The sequence below is a fragment of the Haliotis rufescens genome, unplaced genomic scaffold, assembly GCF_023055435.1.
Source record: "Haliotis rufescens isolate VD_foot unplaced genomic scaffold, xgHalRufe1.0.p SCAF_13, whole genome shotgun sequence".
In the NCBI taxonomy this organism is placed as follows: domain Eukaryota; kingdom Metazoa; phylum Mollusca; class Gastropoda; order Lepetellida; family Haliotidae; genus Haliotis; species Haliotis rufescens.
The window spans coordinates 13,037,417-13,054,623 of NW_025963813.1; the positions used below are offsets into that span (position 1 = coordinate 13,037,417).

A 17,207-nucleotide genomic window follows, 5' to 3' on the forward strand; every position below is an offset into this window, starting at 1 on the left:
AGTTGTGGACGAGTACTTACTGACAGGGTTAAAATGGGTGGGGTGGCCCGTGAGTTGTGGACGAGTACTTACTGACAGGGTTAAAATGGGTGGGGTGACCCGAGAGTTGTGGACGAGTACTTACTGACAGGGTTAAAATGGGTGGGGTGGCCTGTGAGTTGTGGACGAGTACTTACTGACAGGGTTAAAATGGGTGGGGTGACCCGAGAGTTGTGGACGAGTACTTACTGATGGGGTTAAAATGGATGGGATGACCTGAGAGTTGTGGACAAGTACTTACTGACAGGGTTAAAATGGGTAGGGTGGCCCGTGAGTTGTTGACGAGTACTTACTGACAGGGTTAAAATGGGTGGGGTGACCTGAGAGTTGTGGACGACTACTTACTAACGGGGTTAAAATGGGTGGGGTGACCTGAGAGTTGTGGATGAGTACTTACTGACGGGGTTAAAATGGGCCGTATGACCTGAGAGTTGTGGACGAGTACTTACTGACAGGGTTAAAATGGGTGGGGTGACCCGAGAGTTGTGGACGAGTACTTACTGACAGGGTTAAAATGGGTGGGGTGGCCTGTGAGTTGTGGACGAGTACTTACTGACAGGGTTAAAATGGGTGGGGTGACCCGAGAGTTGTGGACGAGTACTTACTGATGGGGTTAAAATGGATGGGATGACCTGAGAGTTGTGGACAAGTACTTACTGACAGGGTTAAAATGGGTAGGGTGGCCCGTGAGTTGTTGACGAGTACTTACTGACAGGGTTAAAATGGGTGGGGTGACCTGAGAGTTGTTGACGAGTACTTACTGACGGGGTTAAAATGGGTGGGGTGGCCCGTGAGTTTTGGACGAGTACTTACTGACAGGGTTAAAATGGGTGGGGTGACCTGAGAGTTGTGGACAAGTACTTACTGACAGGGTTAAAATGGGTGGGGTGGCCTGAGAGTTGTGGACGAGTACTTACTGACGGGGTTAAAATGGGTGGGGTGGCCCGTGAGTTTTGGACGAGTACTTACTGACAGGGTTAAAATGGGTGGGGTGACCTGAGAGTTGTGGACAAGTACTTACTGACAGGGTTAAAATGGGTGGGGTGGCCTGAGAGTTGTGGACGAGTACTTACTGATGGGGTTAAAATGGATGGGGTGGCCCGAGAGTTGTGGACGAGTACTTACTGACAGGGTTAAAATGGGTGTGGTGGCCCGTGAGTTGTGGACGACTACTTTCTGACAGGGTTAAAATGGGTGGGATGACCTGAGAGTTGTCGAAGAGTACTTACTGACGGGGTTAAAATGGACGGGATGACCTGAGAGTTGTGGACGAGTACTTACTGACAGGGTTAAAATGGGTTGGATTACCCGAGAGTTGTGGATGAGTACTTACTGACGGGGTTAAAATGGGCCGGATGACCTGAGAGTTGTGGACGAGTACTTACTGACAGGGTTAAAATGGGTAGGGTGGCCCGTGAGTTGTGGATGAGTACTTACTGACGGGGTTAAAATGGGTGGGATGACCTGAGAGTTGTGGACGAGTACTTACTGACAGGGTTAAAATGGCTTGGATTACCCGAGAGTTGTGGATGAGTACTTACTGACGGGATTAAAATGAGCCGTATGACCTGAGAGTTGTGGACGAGTACTTACTGACAGGGTTAAAATGGGTGGGGTGGCCCGTGAGTTGTGGACGAGTACTTACTGACAGGGTTAAAATGGGTGGGGTGACCTGAGAGTTGTGGACGAGTACTTACTGACGGGGTTAAAATGGGTGGGGTGGCCCGTGAGTTGTGGACGAGTACTTACTGACAGGGTTAAAATGGACGGGGTGGCCCGAGAGTTGTGGACGAGTACTTACTGACAGGGTTAAAATGGGTGTGGTGGCCCGTGAGTTGTGGACGAGTACTTTCTGACAGGGTTAAAATGGGTGGGATGACCTGAGAGTAGTCGAAGAGTACTTACTGACGGGGTTAAAATGGACGGGATGACCTGAGAGTTGTGGACGAGTACTTACTGACGGTTAAAATGGGTGGGGTGACCAGAGAGTTGTGGACGAGTACTTACTGATGGGGTTAAAATTGGTGGGATTACCCGAGAGTTGTGGATGAGTACTTACTGACAGGGTTAAAATGGGTGGGGTGGCCTGAGAGTTGTGGACGAGTACTTACTGACGGGGTTAAAATGGGTGGGGTGGCCTGAGAGTTGTGGACGAGTACTTACTGACGGGGTTAAAATGGGTAGGGTGGCCCGTGAGTTGTGGACGAGTACTTACTGACAGGGTTAAAATGGGTTGGATTACCAGAGAGTTGTGGATGAGTACTTACTGACGGGGTTAAAATGGGCCGGATGACCTGAGAGTTGTGGACGAGTACTTACTGACAGGGTTAAAATGGGTGGGGTGGCCCGTGAGTTGTGGACGAGTACTTACTGACAGGGTTAAAATGGGTGGGGTGGCCTGAGAGTTGTTGACGAGTACTTACTGACGGGGTTAAAATGGGTGGGGTGGCCCGTGAGTTGTGGACGAGTACTTACTGACAGGGTTAAAATGGACGGGGTGGCCTGAGAGTTGTGGACGAGTACTTACTGACGGGGTTAAAATTGGTGGGGTGGCCCGTGAGTTGTGGACGAGTACTTACTGACAGGGTTAAAATGGGTGGGGTGACCTGAGAGTTGTGGACGAGTACTTACTGACAGGGTTAAAATGGGTGGGGTGGCCCGTGAGTTGTGGACGAGTACTTACTGACAGGGTTAAAATGGGTGGGATGACCTGAGAGTTGTCGAAGAGTACTTACTGACGGGGTTAAAATGGACGGGATGAACTGAGAGTTGTGGACGAGTACTTACTGACGGTTAAAATGGGTGGGGTGACCAGAGAGTTGTGGACGAGTACTTACTGACAGGGTTAAAATGGTTGGGGTGACCTGAGAGTTGTGGGTGAGTACTTACTGACAGGGTTAAAATGGGTGGGGTAGCCAAGTGGTTAATCTGTTCAGGGTAGATTTGTTATTTTTTTATTTCCACATGTCATAAATTCCTCATTCCTCCCTCCCTCACTAACTCACCCCCCTCACCATCCCTCCCACCCATGGGGATTCTGGGTAAGAATTGGTCCCAAGCAACCCTGCTGTTGAGAAGAGGTGACTTAATGGATTGGGTAACATTATTTGTTTATTTGTGTACCGTGTCTTGTGTGACAGATGCCCACATTGTAGCAGAAGTGTAGGTATGTTTATCATAAAAGTTTTGTTTTTGTTTTCAGGAAAGTGATTGACAAGATCGATCAATCAGAGTTTGACGGCTTTGAGTATGTGAATCCATTGTTGATGTCTATGGAGGACTGTGTATAGACATAGGTGGCACATGTACCGAGCATTCCGATTGGCTGTTGAAGCTGCTTCCTAGTGGTTGATGTAAAGGCTATGTGTGGATAATTTTGGAGGAATATGACAAGTTCACATACTGCTGTGACAAGAAACGTTATCATATGTTATCTGCACGATATCGAGTGTTTTCAATGTGATATTGACATGCTATCAACATAAAAATAGCATGTAGTGTCATTAAGATTTGACGTGATATCAATACATCAATTTGATATCAGGATGACAACAATGAAATTTACATTAACATGTCATTATCATGATGTTAACATGTTTTGGAAGTCATATCAAGCTGCGATCAAGATATCGACATGTCGTCCTCATGGTGTCAGCTTCTGTTTGTGTGATATCACCCGACTGATGACATGAACAAGCTATTTCTTACCACGATGACGCACAATACGCATTGCACTGACAGTGTTTGTAATCGAAGTACATGGATAACAAAGCAAGAAGCATGCTATTAACTTGATCTGTCATCAAAAGAAATTGTTCCAGTGCAATTTTTCACTCTTTATATGGAGCTTAAGGCCATGCAAAAATAATTATTTCGCAAATTCACCATCTTTGTAATTACATCTGTGTGTCCGATCTTTTGGGTCTGTCCGAACAAGGCGAAAGGACCCCAAACCCCAAACTGATGCATCTTAAATCATTAAGATTTTTAATTTATTTTCAGAATGAATCTGTTGTACAAGTAATTACATTTGTGTGGCCTTTGTGGTTTTTACTTTTCTATAATGCAACTTTCTTCACTGAAAGAAATGAACATATTATGTTGAACAATATGAACATAGGGATCCTATGTATAACATTTTTTGGAAAACTGTTTGTCAATCTCCCATTACGGGTCACGTCAGAACGACCTTTCGCGAATTTTGTCCAACCAATGAAATGACTGACAAGAAATCGACATTAGCCAATCAGAAGGCAGCTCTCTTGAGCTTTACGACACTAGTTTCAAACTTGCAACTACGCTTCAAAACATATTTTGACGTATTCTCGATTAAAAAAATTAAAACTGATCAGAACTTTCTGGAACGGCTTATAGAAGGCCTAGATTGTATGGATATAATCATAAAACCCGTAACTGTCGTTCGGAATACATGTGTTCAATATTTCGTGGTTGCATGTTTAGAAAACACATTCCGACTGTCACTTTCATAATCTGGTAAGCGACGCTCTGATTGGTTGGATGAAAGGTCGATCTGACGTGACCCTTAATGGGATGTCCTCAGATCTTTGTTTCGCGATAGCGAGAACTAAGATCTGATTTTAATGAGATTGATTGTTTGTAGAATTCTTATTTACTTTTTATCAACATCTGGTCTCAAACCAGCCTGTCCCTGACTAGATTGGTGATGTGATGTGAAACAGTACCCACATAGATGAGATTGGAGGGGCACAGACACCAGAGTTGTGTCCCTTTGCAGTGTCAGGTTCTGCTGTCATGGGTCAAATCCCAGATTGCCACAATTCTGATCTTTGTCTATCGGTACCAATCCAGAAATTATGCTTATACAAACGTGTGACCTGATTCACTTCGGGCATTCCACACAACTATCCTGACCCATCAGGAAACAACTTCAGCACTGATCAATGTAGCATCAAACCCAAGGGAGACCTTGGAACACCAACTCTCAACTGTGACCTCATTCACACCCAGAAGGGGGGCACGGGTGGCCCAGTCGTCTAAGGCGCCACGATTCGCTGTGCAGAGTTGCGTCCCTTGGGCACGCCAGAAACCTATGATTGTGGGTTCGAATCCCAGTTCGCCCCGATTATGTTTCTAGGTTTGTCAGCACCATACCTGTGCTCGTGGGTTTCACCGAAGTGGTAAACGTCTGAGACCTGCATCACTTCGGGCTTTCCTCCCACATTAAGCTGACACGCCGTGATATAACTGGAATACTGTTAAAAGCGGCGTAAAACCCAACTCACTCACTCACTCACTCACACCCAGAAGCCATTGATTGATTGTCACAACATCAACCACGGGTTTGTCTGGTCCAGATTACTGCCACGGTATCTCTGCCTGTTATGATAATCCCATTCATTCTGTCCTGAGTATGGAGCAGTGGGGTAGCCTTGTGGTTAAAGAGTTTACTCGTCATGCGGAAGACCCAGGTTAGATTTCCCCATAGGGTAACAATGTGTGCTGCTCATTTCTGGCGTCCCTTGCCGTGGTAATTTTTTTAAAAGCAGTGTAAAACGTACTCACTCACTCACTCACTCCTTAATCTAGTTGTCAGGGCATAGCTACTCTGTCGAGATCATTCACTGAATATATAAGAATACTCATACATTTTATAGAAGGCTGAGCAGGCTTCATGTTACCATAGGGTATGTCCGTGTGTTGTTGAAGGGTTGTGTAAAACAGGAGTACAATTATGAAAGTATTTGCGGTATTTTTTCAAGTTTTATATTGTTTTACCTGAGATGAAGGGCGTTTGTTTTGGCCTGATAATGAGCTGTGTGCAAGAGGACCAAACTTGACTACATCTGACTGTGTATGATATTAAGATACAGTGTTGCGGAGGTTTCCTAGTTGCATTTTTGTAGATTCAATATTCAATATAATGTCAATCATTTTTACTCTTTTGTAGATAATAAAATACCTGTCATTAGTTTTGCTGCTTCTGTAGAAACTTGACCAATTTTGTTTATTTAGAATCTCAAATTTGTACATATGCCCTGTTCTAAAACTACTTTATGTGAATTGTTCGGTATATGTTGCAAGGTGTGCAGGACATTTTGATGGAACATTAGTTTAACACATTGAATGGTATGGACAAATGTATTTGTCACTATGGCAACGGATTATTACTTATATGTTGCTGAACCTGCAATAACCATTATTTGCTTTGATAAGTTCAATACATGATTTTATGAATATATGTGATGGCGGTATGGGAAAATAGGGGGTGGGGGGCGAGTACTTGAACAAAATGTCAAGAAAGGTGAGCTTGATAATAATTTTTGTAACAAATTGTAAAGAAATTATATTGTAGTGGATGGAAAGACCATGAACAAATTTGCTTGTAATACGGAGTAAGTAAGTATTAGTGTTTGGATGCTACAGCAACAGTTATACACGTATTTGTCAGTGTACGATGAGCTGAAAAGCCTTGGGTGTCACCCCAGGGTGTGACTGTGACGACACTGAGTGTCCAGTCAGTGAAGGACAAGGTCTACAACTAACACCACAATGTCAACAACTTTAAGTATTACAGTGTCTCAGATTTGCAGTGTGACATTGGTATGTCATTAACATGGCAGTGGAATACTGAAATAGAAGCTGATCGTTTTCTCTGTGAAACATGATAGTCTATGGAACTGCGGTATTGTATTGACCTGATGGAGTTTCTAATATGATGGAAGGATGCACTGTGTGTGTGGCATGTTTTATTAGAATTTTGTTGCTTACATTGTATATACTCAGAACAGGGTCATCATGTATTGCAATTTTTTACCGATGCTGTGGTGCACCAAGGCTGTCTGATTCCAGTTCCACCAAGATTGTCGAACACAGGGACACAGGGGAATATGTTCAGGATTTATGAACACAATTTATCAATGTGTTTTTTGTTGTCCTTTACGTTTGCTTTTTAGGATGGTGTGGATGAGGATTAATCTGATAATGGCAGTTCCGACCAAAGTTGTAGCAATCATAATGCAGAGTTGTGGCCCTTGGCTGAACCAGGATCCATGTGTGAGTTTGAATCCCATCTTCGTCCTCAGTGTGTGATCCTTGGTCAGCACTGTACCAATTGATATGGGACCAGCCCAAATGGTATAAATATATGACTGTCACTTGTGGCATTTCTCTCTCATTATTCTGACGGGGCGGTCGGGTAGCCTAGTGGTTAAAGCGTTTCTTGTCAATACCCGACATGGGTACAATGTGTGAAGCCCATTTCTGGTGTCTGCCATCGTGATATTGCTGGAATATTGCTAAAAGCAGCGTAAAATCATACTCACTCACACATTATACTGACAGTGTCATACAACTGAAATAAGATTCAAGGTGGCATTAAATCCAACTCATTCACTCTGTTGACCTGCGCTGCAAATGTTTCCATGTCGCCCTGTTTGAGAGAATTGATTCGTGGTGCACCACTGCTGGGATAGACTATGACCAGACTATTATGCTTACATTACCACAACTATGTATTTGCATCAATCTCATTAAAATCAGATCTTAGTTCTCGCTACTGCTAAACAAAGATCTGAGGACATCCCATTACGGGTCATGTCAGACCGACCTTGCGCGAACTTTGACCGACCAATGGAATGACCAATCAGAAGGCAGCTTTTCGAGGCTGCATGATCAGAAATCACATTCTGACTGTCACTTTCATAATCTGGTAAGCCATGCTCTGATTGGTCGGATGAAAGGTCGTTCTGACGTGACCCGTAATGGGATGTCCTCAGATCTTTGTTTAGCGGTAGCGAGAACTGAGGTCTGATTTTAATGAGATTGGTATTTGCATGTTTCGTTGATTCCTTTGTTCAGTATAGTGCTATAGATATTATCATGTGTACAGTCAGTTTATATTTTCGACAGGAAAAAAACAAACACAAACTTAAATGAGGTATTAACACCAATACGTGTACCTCATTGAGCCATTCCATTACCGGTGTGAAAATACATTCACAGTATGTTTTGGATTAAAATGCATTGAAACAGACCAAGAATGAAATATTTGTACTCATTCCTGAATATTAAACAACTATGACTAACAAATACATACAAATAATAAATTATTTCATGACATCATTCTAATATTTATACCTCCAGGGCTCCACAAAGCTATGCTAGCATAGACTTAGACAATCTGATACTAAGATATTTTGAGAACAGTTTCCAGTTATCTGTCAATTTCTGTAGACGAGATTTCTTGTGTTCCACCCTCCCATTGCGATATTGCTTCCCATTGCTTCCACGATCCTCTAATCATGGGTTCGAATCCCAGAGTCACCTGATTCTGGTCTGTTGGCACCACCCATGCTCATTGGTTTGCTTGTGTGCCAGAGGACCATACCATGGTCTGTGACACCGAGATCTGTCTGGCAGTGAACTACTTGCTGGAGAGAGGTGCTTCTGTTACTGGATTCTTAGTGAGTTAAATTTTAGATTACATTGGCAGTATGTCAGCCAGATGATGAAGGTGATATCAGAGATTCCACTACCCTGCCCAAATATTGTCTCATTGTCTCCATTCCTGTGCTCCTGGGCTTCAAATTGGAGATGCTTCTGTGACTAGATTGTGACATATTGATCAGCATCGTCACCATCCCTGTGCTCCTAGGCTTCAAATTGGAGATGCTTCTGTGCCTAGATTGTGACATGTTGATCAGCATCGTCACCATCCCTGTGCTCCTAGGCTTCAAATTGGTGATGCTTCTGTGACTAGATTGTGACATATTGATCATCATCGTCACCATCCCTGTGCTCCTAGGCTTCAAATTGGTGATGCTTCTGTGCCTAGATTGTGACAATATTGATCAACATCGTCACCATCCCTGTGCTCCTAGGCTTCAAATTGGTGATGCTTCTGTGACTAGATTGTGACATATTGATCAGCATCGTCACCATTCCGTAAGTCCTTTTCAAACTGAAAAAAAGACTATACTGTTCCATCACTTTGGGCCTTCCTCACACATTTAGCTGACAAACTGTGATATTACTGAAAAACTGTTTAAAGCTACCTAAACCCAAACTCACTCTCTCAATTTGCTGAATCTGTTTGGCAAATTCAAGCCCACGGCATTGCAGCAAAAAAGGACTGAAATGGAGTACTGTTCAGTTTTATCGTTTTCACTAACTTATTTTAAGCTCATTGTAGTATAGCCATGCATGACACCAATCATCAATCTCATTAAAATCAAGTCTTAGTTTAGCAGCAGCGAGAACTAAGATTTGATTTTAATGCGATTGGTCATCAATATGCTCTTAAGCCAACATTTCATTACATTGTCAACATTTTCTGAGTTGTGACTTTATCGACATATCTTGCTTTGGTTGATGTTTTATCATATTGTATCTATTTTTGTAGCGTTGTAGATGTATATACTTTAGTTTCCGCCATGTATCTCACTAGTTGTCCTATGTATCACTGGGCAAAGAAAGTTGTCTATATAAATAACTTTTTTCTGCATCAACAGTTTGTTTAAAAGAACTTATTTGAGTTGCTATACTGTTTGTTGTATGTTGAGCTTTGGTCATGAAATGTTCAAAAACTGTTTCTCATCGTGCAGATCTGTTTTAATAAGATACTTCATTTCTGACATTTCTGGAAGACAGAACATGGGGTGGCTGGCCAAGTGTGAGTCTAAACCCAGGAAGAACTGCTACTGTCAAGGATTTTAGACACAGACCAGATACAGAGGAAGTAACTCTCGTTTTTTAACCCACAGGCATTTAATGGATGTTGTGTGTCAGCAAAGTGGGAAGTGCTCTCTCACTGGTAGTGGAGATGATGCTGGGTTTGCCCCAAAATGGAGGTCATGGGTGGCCCAGTCGTCTGAGGTGATGCTATTTGCTGTGCAGAGTTGCGTCCCTTGGGCACGCCAGAAACCTATGATTGTGGGTTCGAATCCCGGTTCGACCCAATTATGTTTCTAGGTTTGTCAGCACCATACCCGTGCTCATGGGTGTCACCGAAGTGGTAAACGTCTGAGACCTGCATCACTTGGGGCTTTCTTTCCACATTAAGCTGACATGCCGTGATACAAGTGGAATACGTGATACAAGTGGAATACCGGGTACTGTTCAAAGTGGCGTTAAACCCAACACACTCATTCACTCACTGCTTCTCCAAATGAAGACAACATGTGAGGCTGGTACCTTGTGTCCTTGCCATGACTGAAGTACATGTATTGTCCAGTTGTGTAAGTCCTCTGCATAACTTGTCACAATGTTGGTTGGTTGGTTTGTTGTTTAACGCCGCACTCAGCAATGTTCACTGATGATGTAGCACAACCAAACCTAGATTTATTATTTTTATGTGTATTATTTTAAGATTTAGGTTCAAAAAAATATTTTAGTTATCAGACTCCTACTTAAAACATCTCAATGTCTTGAATACTTTTTTTTTTTTTTTTATATTTCAAAATGAAATTCTAACTTCGCGGATGACACTTTTATTGATGAAAACATTCTTGCTTGGGAATAAATAATGGTTACAATATTTATCTTCTCTCGATTACCAGGGTGCCGTTGTACAAAACAACCTTAGCGCTACAACTGTCGTAAGTCTATGTTAAGGAATGGGAGTTACGATCACCTTAGCACTAGGATCGCTTTGTACAATGCCACTCTGTTCTGAGAATGTGAAATAGGTTCAGTAGAGGGTATTGACATATCATGAGGTGTTAAATCAAAATATGCTGGCATATCCACCATCCTCATATTTCGTGTCCAATGTGAGATGTCATAGTTAATAAGTGGGTAATACTGAGAAGGATGTGCAGAGCGTTACATGGAGAATGCCCCATAATGCATGTGAATGAAATTGCTGTTTTATGCTGAAATTACTGCTGCTGCTATTCTTGTTTCATCATGAAATGTTTGGTTATGTGTTTGTATGATTTAGATGTATTCTGGTGTGAAACTGCTAAAACATCCCCATTTTTTCATTTCTGTGAGGTGATTTATCTGAACACCACGGGGCAGTGGGGTAGCCTAGTGGTTAAAGTGTTCGCTTGTCACATCAAAGATGGGGGTTTGATTGCCCACATGGGTGTGAAGCCCAGTTCTGGTTGCTGGAACATTGCTAAAAGTGGCGAAAAACCGTACTCACTCACTCACTCTGAATGCCACATCCATGCAGTTTGTCACGTGTTGACACCTTCTGAGATAAATAAAGACATATAGACATTATTACCCTTCACTAGGCACACTCTTCACAATTGTGCCACATTGGCACTGTGTTGTTTTACACCTCTATTTTGTGTATAAATATTACATTTGTGATCCTTATAATAAAACTGGGGGCACGGGTGGCCCAGTCGTCTAAGCAGCCGCGATTCACTGTGCAGAGTTGCGTCCCTTGGGCATGCCAGAAACCTATGATTGTGGGTTCGAATCCCGGTTCGCCCCGATTATGTTTCTAGGTTTGTCAGCACCATACCTGTGCTCGTGGGTTTCACCGAAGTGGTAAACGTCTGAGACCTGCATCACTTCGGGCTTTCCTCCCACATTAAGCTGACACGCTGTTATATAACTGGAATACTGGTAAAAGCGGGGTTAAAACAAACTCACTCACTCACTCATTATAATAAAACTAACCCAAGGTGTAGTAAATTGTGCCCAAAGAGTAAACAGTAATTTAAGGGCTAGGAAAGTTTTAGGGTACAACGACTGAGATAATAAGGGAGTTGTAAAAGGGTCAAAGCATAGTAAAGGGGTACCATGCAGGCTTAGATCACTTTTAGTATCATATACCTTTGGTAGGAAAAGGCATCCAATGGCTAAGATTGTGAAGGGGGTCCAAAGGCTAAGATAGGAAACGGGGTCCAATGGCTCCATTTGTGAAGGGAGTCCAAAGGCTAAGATAGGAAAGGGGGTCCGAGGGCTAAGATAGGAAACGGGGTCCAATGGCTCCATTTGTGAAGGGAGTTCAAAGGCTAAGATAGGAAAGGGGGTCCAAGGGTTAAATTAGTAAATGGGACCGAGGGCTAAGATAGTAAAAGGGGTCCAAGAGCTAGGGTTGAATAGGGAATCCAAACACAAGATAGTAGAGCAGGTACAAGGGTTAAAATAGTACAGGGCAGGGCTTTATCTTGACATGGTCAAAGGCTGATATTTGGTGCCACGCCCACAGGAAATGGCAGTTCAAAATCCGGAAACAGAATGAACAAGTTCCCAATTCATTTTAAGTTAGTTGTCACAAATGTTATGGCTTTGTAAAGATGACTTATGTTTCAAGGTTGTATAGTTGCATATGTGTGTTGAGTGTGTGTGTGTGTGTCTTGAGTGTGTGCGAGGACACACTCTTTCTCTTTCTCTCTCTCTCTCTCTTTCTCTCTTGTACTTGTCTGGTCTTCTGCAGGAGTTTTAAAACAAAGTAACACTTTTAAATATGTTATATCTTGAGAAGCAGAATTTAAGGTCAGACATTTTAAGTTTAATTTTCATGGTTTTTTTTGTTTTTGAAAGGTTGTATCTCTGTGTTGCTCTTCTTGCCATAACATCAACATCCTTTAAGGGTCAATTGTGGTCTGGCAATATGCTAGCTACATGAGCCAATACAAATGTGTCTAGGTCTTTCAAATATTTTTTTAACTTAGGATACTAGTCATGTTCTTGGTGCAGATTGTTTGATTTTAGTTAAATACAAAGGAAGTTATTCTCAGAATCGCACTGAATATGATGTACAGTTCACCATTTCAGAATATGTATTAGGTAGTTTTGAAGATAGTATGTGTGAGGCCTGAAGAGTTGAGCTATCTTATTGTGATAGTAATACAACAAACTATGCATATTAACTGATGTCAGAGAGGAGACTGGTTGACCAGGGACGGCTGAGTTAAAATAATAATAACAATAATAATTGGTGTTAATGCGTATGAGTGTCTAAATCTAAATGTTTATTTTACACTGTAATATTTGTCATGTCAATATTATCAGTTTAATGAATTTCTTGTTTATATCAAACCTGAATGTACACAGATATTTGATGATTAAGTGATGAGAATATTTTTCATGTTTGATAAAAAAGATGCCACGTGGAAAAAAAAGATTCTTCAAAATTTGGTAAAAGGTTTCTGTAGCCATTGTCTCTATCTCTGATATGGTTCTTTCTAGTTATCGTGAGTGTCAAAGTGTCTTACTATTCTTGGCGCCTGTGATCCCTGTATTGTTTTGAGCAGTATATGTATGCCTGGTCTACATTTTCACATTTCTACTTGTGAAGTGAACATTTCCTGCACAGATAATTTGTATGGCAGAAATTACTACTCCTTGAATAAAAACCAAGTAATATTCTGCAGCTTCTGTGTTTGTTATGAGACATTTAATATCCTGTCTATACTTGTGGGATGACTGTGAGTGAGTGAGCAATATTCCAGCAATATCATGGCGGTGGACACCAGAAATGGGCTTCACACATTCTACCCATTTCGGGATTCGAACCCGGGTCTTCAGTGTGATGAGCGAATGCTTTAACCACTAGGCTACCCGACCGCCCCTTGGATGACTGTGAAGGAGCCTTGTGGTTAAGGTGTTCCCTTGTCACGACTAAGGCTGAGGTTTCATTTCCCCCTTGGGTACATTGTGTTGAATCCTTGTATGGTGTCACCGCCATGATATTGTGGGAATATGCAGCATAAAACCCAAACTCACGCACCCACTATGAGTATAGGTAGGTAGGGAAGCTGGGGAAGAAGAGCTGAGTTTAGAGGATCTGGATGTATTGTACACAACATCTTTCGCGCTGGGACTGCCGTTTGTCTTGGTTATTACGGTATGGGAGATACAACCACCTTTGTGCTAATTTTGCTTTGTACTATGGCACCCAGGTTGTTCAGTGTCTGGCCTCCTTTCACAAAGTGATCATAGCTCCATGCCTATCATAGGTCTATGTTGACGTTTGCGAGTCATGACACTTGCACTATGAAACACACCCATGGCTAATTGTGCATCACATCATTGTACCTTGTACCATTGTACCAAAGGAGACACCACATGTAACCTGTGTATCTGGGGCAGGACTGAAGCCCAAGAAACTGATAGAAGTCCATCCACCCACTCTCCGCCACCGGCAGTGCTTAACTTCGCCTGATTTGTGGATTGTGCGCTTGGCACAGGACCATGTGCCATCACATTGGTACGATGTGTGGAGACCATTCTAAAGGATATTGTGGAATACGAGGCATAAAATTATGTATGCCAACTCAATGACCTGGAGGGTCAAGTGTTCACGGGACCAGGGATCTTATATAGCCGCCAAGGTCAAGGTCATTTGTAAGCCTGCAGATATCAGAAAGTAAAGTCACATGGGCTACAAAAAAGCTGCATCATAACATGGATATGATGAAAAAAATATGTATACATTAAAAGGTGAAATGGCTTAAGCTTGAAATGTGAATCTGTTGTCTTGTCCAGGACCAATTTATGAGTGAAAAGGGATACCAATATCGCCGTCGGCTAAGACTAGTTTCTTCATCCCAGAATCCGTCACCATAGATCATCAAGGTGATGCAACAGGTATAAAAACAGGGACCAGTCTAAAAGCGAAGTGCAGCCTGTGGTCATTGTGTTCTTGGTAGTGATACCACTGAACAAAGAAAGGAGAGTTAAGATAGCCATTTTGTGGAAGTAAGTTCCAGCCCATTTACGACAAGGGGAGCTGCAGAGAATCAGGGTAGGGTCATTCAAACATGTGACAGTGGTCATCCTCCCGAGGCAAGAGTGTTAACTGACTTTAAAAATCCAGTTTCAACCCATGCCGAACAAGGCTGGAATTCCTGGGTTATTACGAGTTATGTCCCTTCTAAACCTCTCCTATGGACCAATCAGATTCCACAGAAATACAGTAAACTACGGTTATAACGAACTCAAATAGAGCACTAATTTTAGTTCGTTATAACCGGAGTTCGTGATAAGCATATATACAACATCCAAACAGCAAATGTCAGGACCAAAAATTAAGTTCGTAATATCCGTCAGTTCATTATAAGCGTGTTTGTTATAAACATATATTACTGTAATATTAACCTGTAGTAAGACTACAAATAAACAATACAATTAATGGAAGCAAATATGGTGAGATAATATAAAAACAAAGCTCATAGGTCACATTTCTCAAAACGTCGTTTAAGTCATCACAAACTAAAAATTGAACAGTTACCCAGAAATAATTTCCAAGATCGGTTATCATATATGCAACTTTGAAAAGTTTCCGCGCATGTACTGCATTATGTGGTCGAATATATGAACAGTATGCGTTCTTAAAGTGAACTTTGAAACTTGGAATGAAGCAACCCTTTTCTACATATATTTCTGTGTTGCTCGGCTCCACGATAGTCCATATCGGAAGCGGGGAGCTGTGTTGATGTTTCAGAAGTTAAATGGCATGAAAACCTGGGACAATTGCAATCACACTCTCTGTTATTTGTGAAGTTCAGGGTTGGTGCAACCTTGGTCCTTAAAGTTAACATAAGTTACTCATTCCCTGTGATCGTGTACGACAGGCGATCATCCCACAAGGTAAGTGAACGCTTTCCTCTGCGAGAAGTATGTTTGCAAACATCGTTTCAGTGAAGCATTTATCTTTATCATCCAAAAAATGAAGATCTGGGGTAGAATAGGTCAGCAACCCATGCTTGCCGAAAATGGCGACTATGCTCGTGGTAAGAGGCGATTAACGGGATCGGGTGGTCAGGTTCGCTGACTTGGTTGATGCATGTCATCGTATCACAATTGTGTGGCTCGATGCTCATGATGTCGATTACTGGATTGTCTGGTCCAGACTCGACTGTTTACAGACCGCCGTCATATAGCTGGAATATTGAGTACCGCGTAAAACAACAAACAAACAAACAACTACATCTATGCCAAATGTTGATACATTTTGAAAAAAATAGATGGACGATTCATAGCCATTCATGAGTTGCTAAGTGTGGCTTCTGTTGTGGTCATGTTTTAAATCAGATCGGAATTCTGTGAGCAAATTTAGATACGTTACAGCTGGGATCATTCATACGAAATTTCAGCCGAATATTATCAATCCATTCCTTGTTAAAGTTATTGAAATCCACTCACGCAGGTGTGTTGTCCAGAAACAATAAGAGCATCAAGGTTCACCAGTGCAGGGATGCAACTCCTATGGCAACAACAAACCTACCAACACGCGTCTGAAAGCAAAATGTAAGCGATGACTTCATATCGACCCACTTGGTTAGCCACAGTATAGGCAGTCAACCATTTAACTCAATCGAATGACGACGAAAGAGTATTGTTAAGAATAGTCCAATTTTTATAGTAACATGCCAGTTTTAAATCTACATCTATGATAATCTAGTTATCTTACTGTCCTTTGTTGACATGGTTTATAGTCTGATGATATGTATCATTAATATATAACTTGTTCTAGTCACGTAAGGGCTGAAATATTGCCAATGTGACAAAAAAAAACTAAACTCACTCACTTTCATATGCTAGTAACATTTGGATTAAATATCTCAATTGGCCGTTTTGGCCTAATTATTTTTAAACTACAAAGTTCTTGGAAGTCGGCCGGTGTTACAAGCAGTCTTCACAGTCGGTGATTGGACATCTTCCTGAGGCAAGGGAGTTAATTGACTTTAAAAGTCCAGTTTCCACCCTTGCCGAACTAGGCTTGAATTCCTGGGCTCGACCGTAGCGCCACCAGTGGTTATTACAAGTTATGTCCCTTCTAAGCCTCTCATATGTACCAATCAGATTCCACCTCTCGTATCACTTGCATTTGCTTCAAACCAAATGGCGGCGCCCAGTCAAAACGATCTGATCGACAATCAAGATCTATATTGTGATGAAACGGGTCTTACATTGCGAAGTGCATCAAATTACGTGAGCACCTTGATTAAAAACATACAAAGACTTGGGAAAAAATATCTGTTGACAACGAGTTGGCGGTGCACATACTTTGCAAATCCTGCAATCGATAGAAATTTGCACGACATTGTACGAACCGGATTTCGATTTCGGTGCGCGATTTTGATTGGACAATGCATAGACTCGTTAGTCCAGCCAAAATGTAACTCCATAATACCAGCCTATTTCGGAAAGGGGGGAAACTGGACTTTTATAGTCAGTTAACTCACAAGCCTCGGGAAGATGGTGATTGGACTAGGCCT

At 42.1% G+C, this 17,207-nt stretch overlaps 1 protein-coding gene across 3 annotated transcripts in view; it reads left to right on the top strand.

The window, feature by feature from the left end:
- Nucleotides 1–5,989, top strand: part of LOC124124326 (protein kinase C iota type-like) — a 73,898-nt gene extending 67,909 nt beyond the window's left edge. For all 3 annotated transcript variants that reach the window (XM_046487460.2, XM_046487457.2, XM_046487458.2), the window contains exon 20: nucleotides 3,242–5,989. In XM_046487460.2, the coding sequence (XP_046343416.2) occupies nucleotides 3,242–3,329 (88 nt within the window). In that variant the 3' untranslated portion in view covers nucleotides 3,330–5,989. The remainder of the gene's footprint in view (nucleotides 1–3,241) is intronic.
- Nucleotides 5,990–17,207: the final 11,218 nt, after the last annotated feature.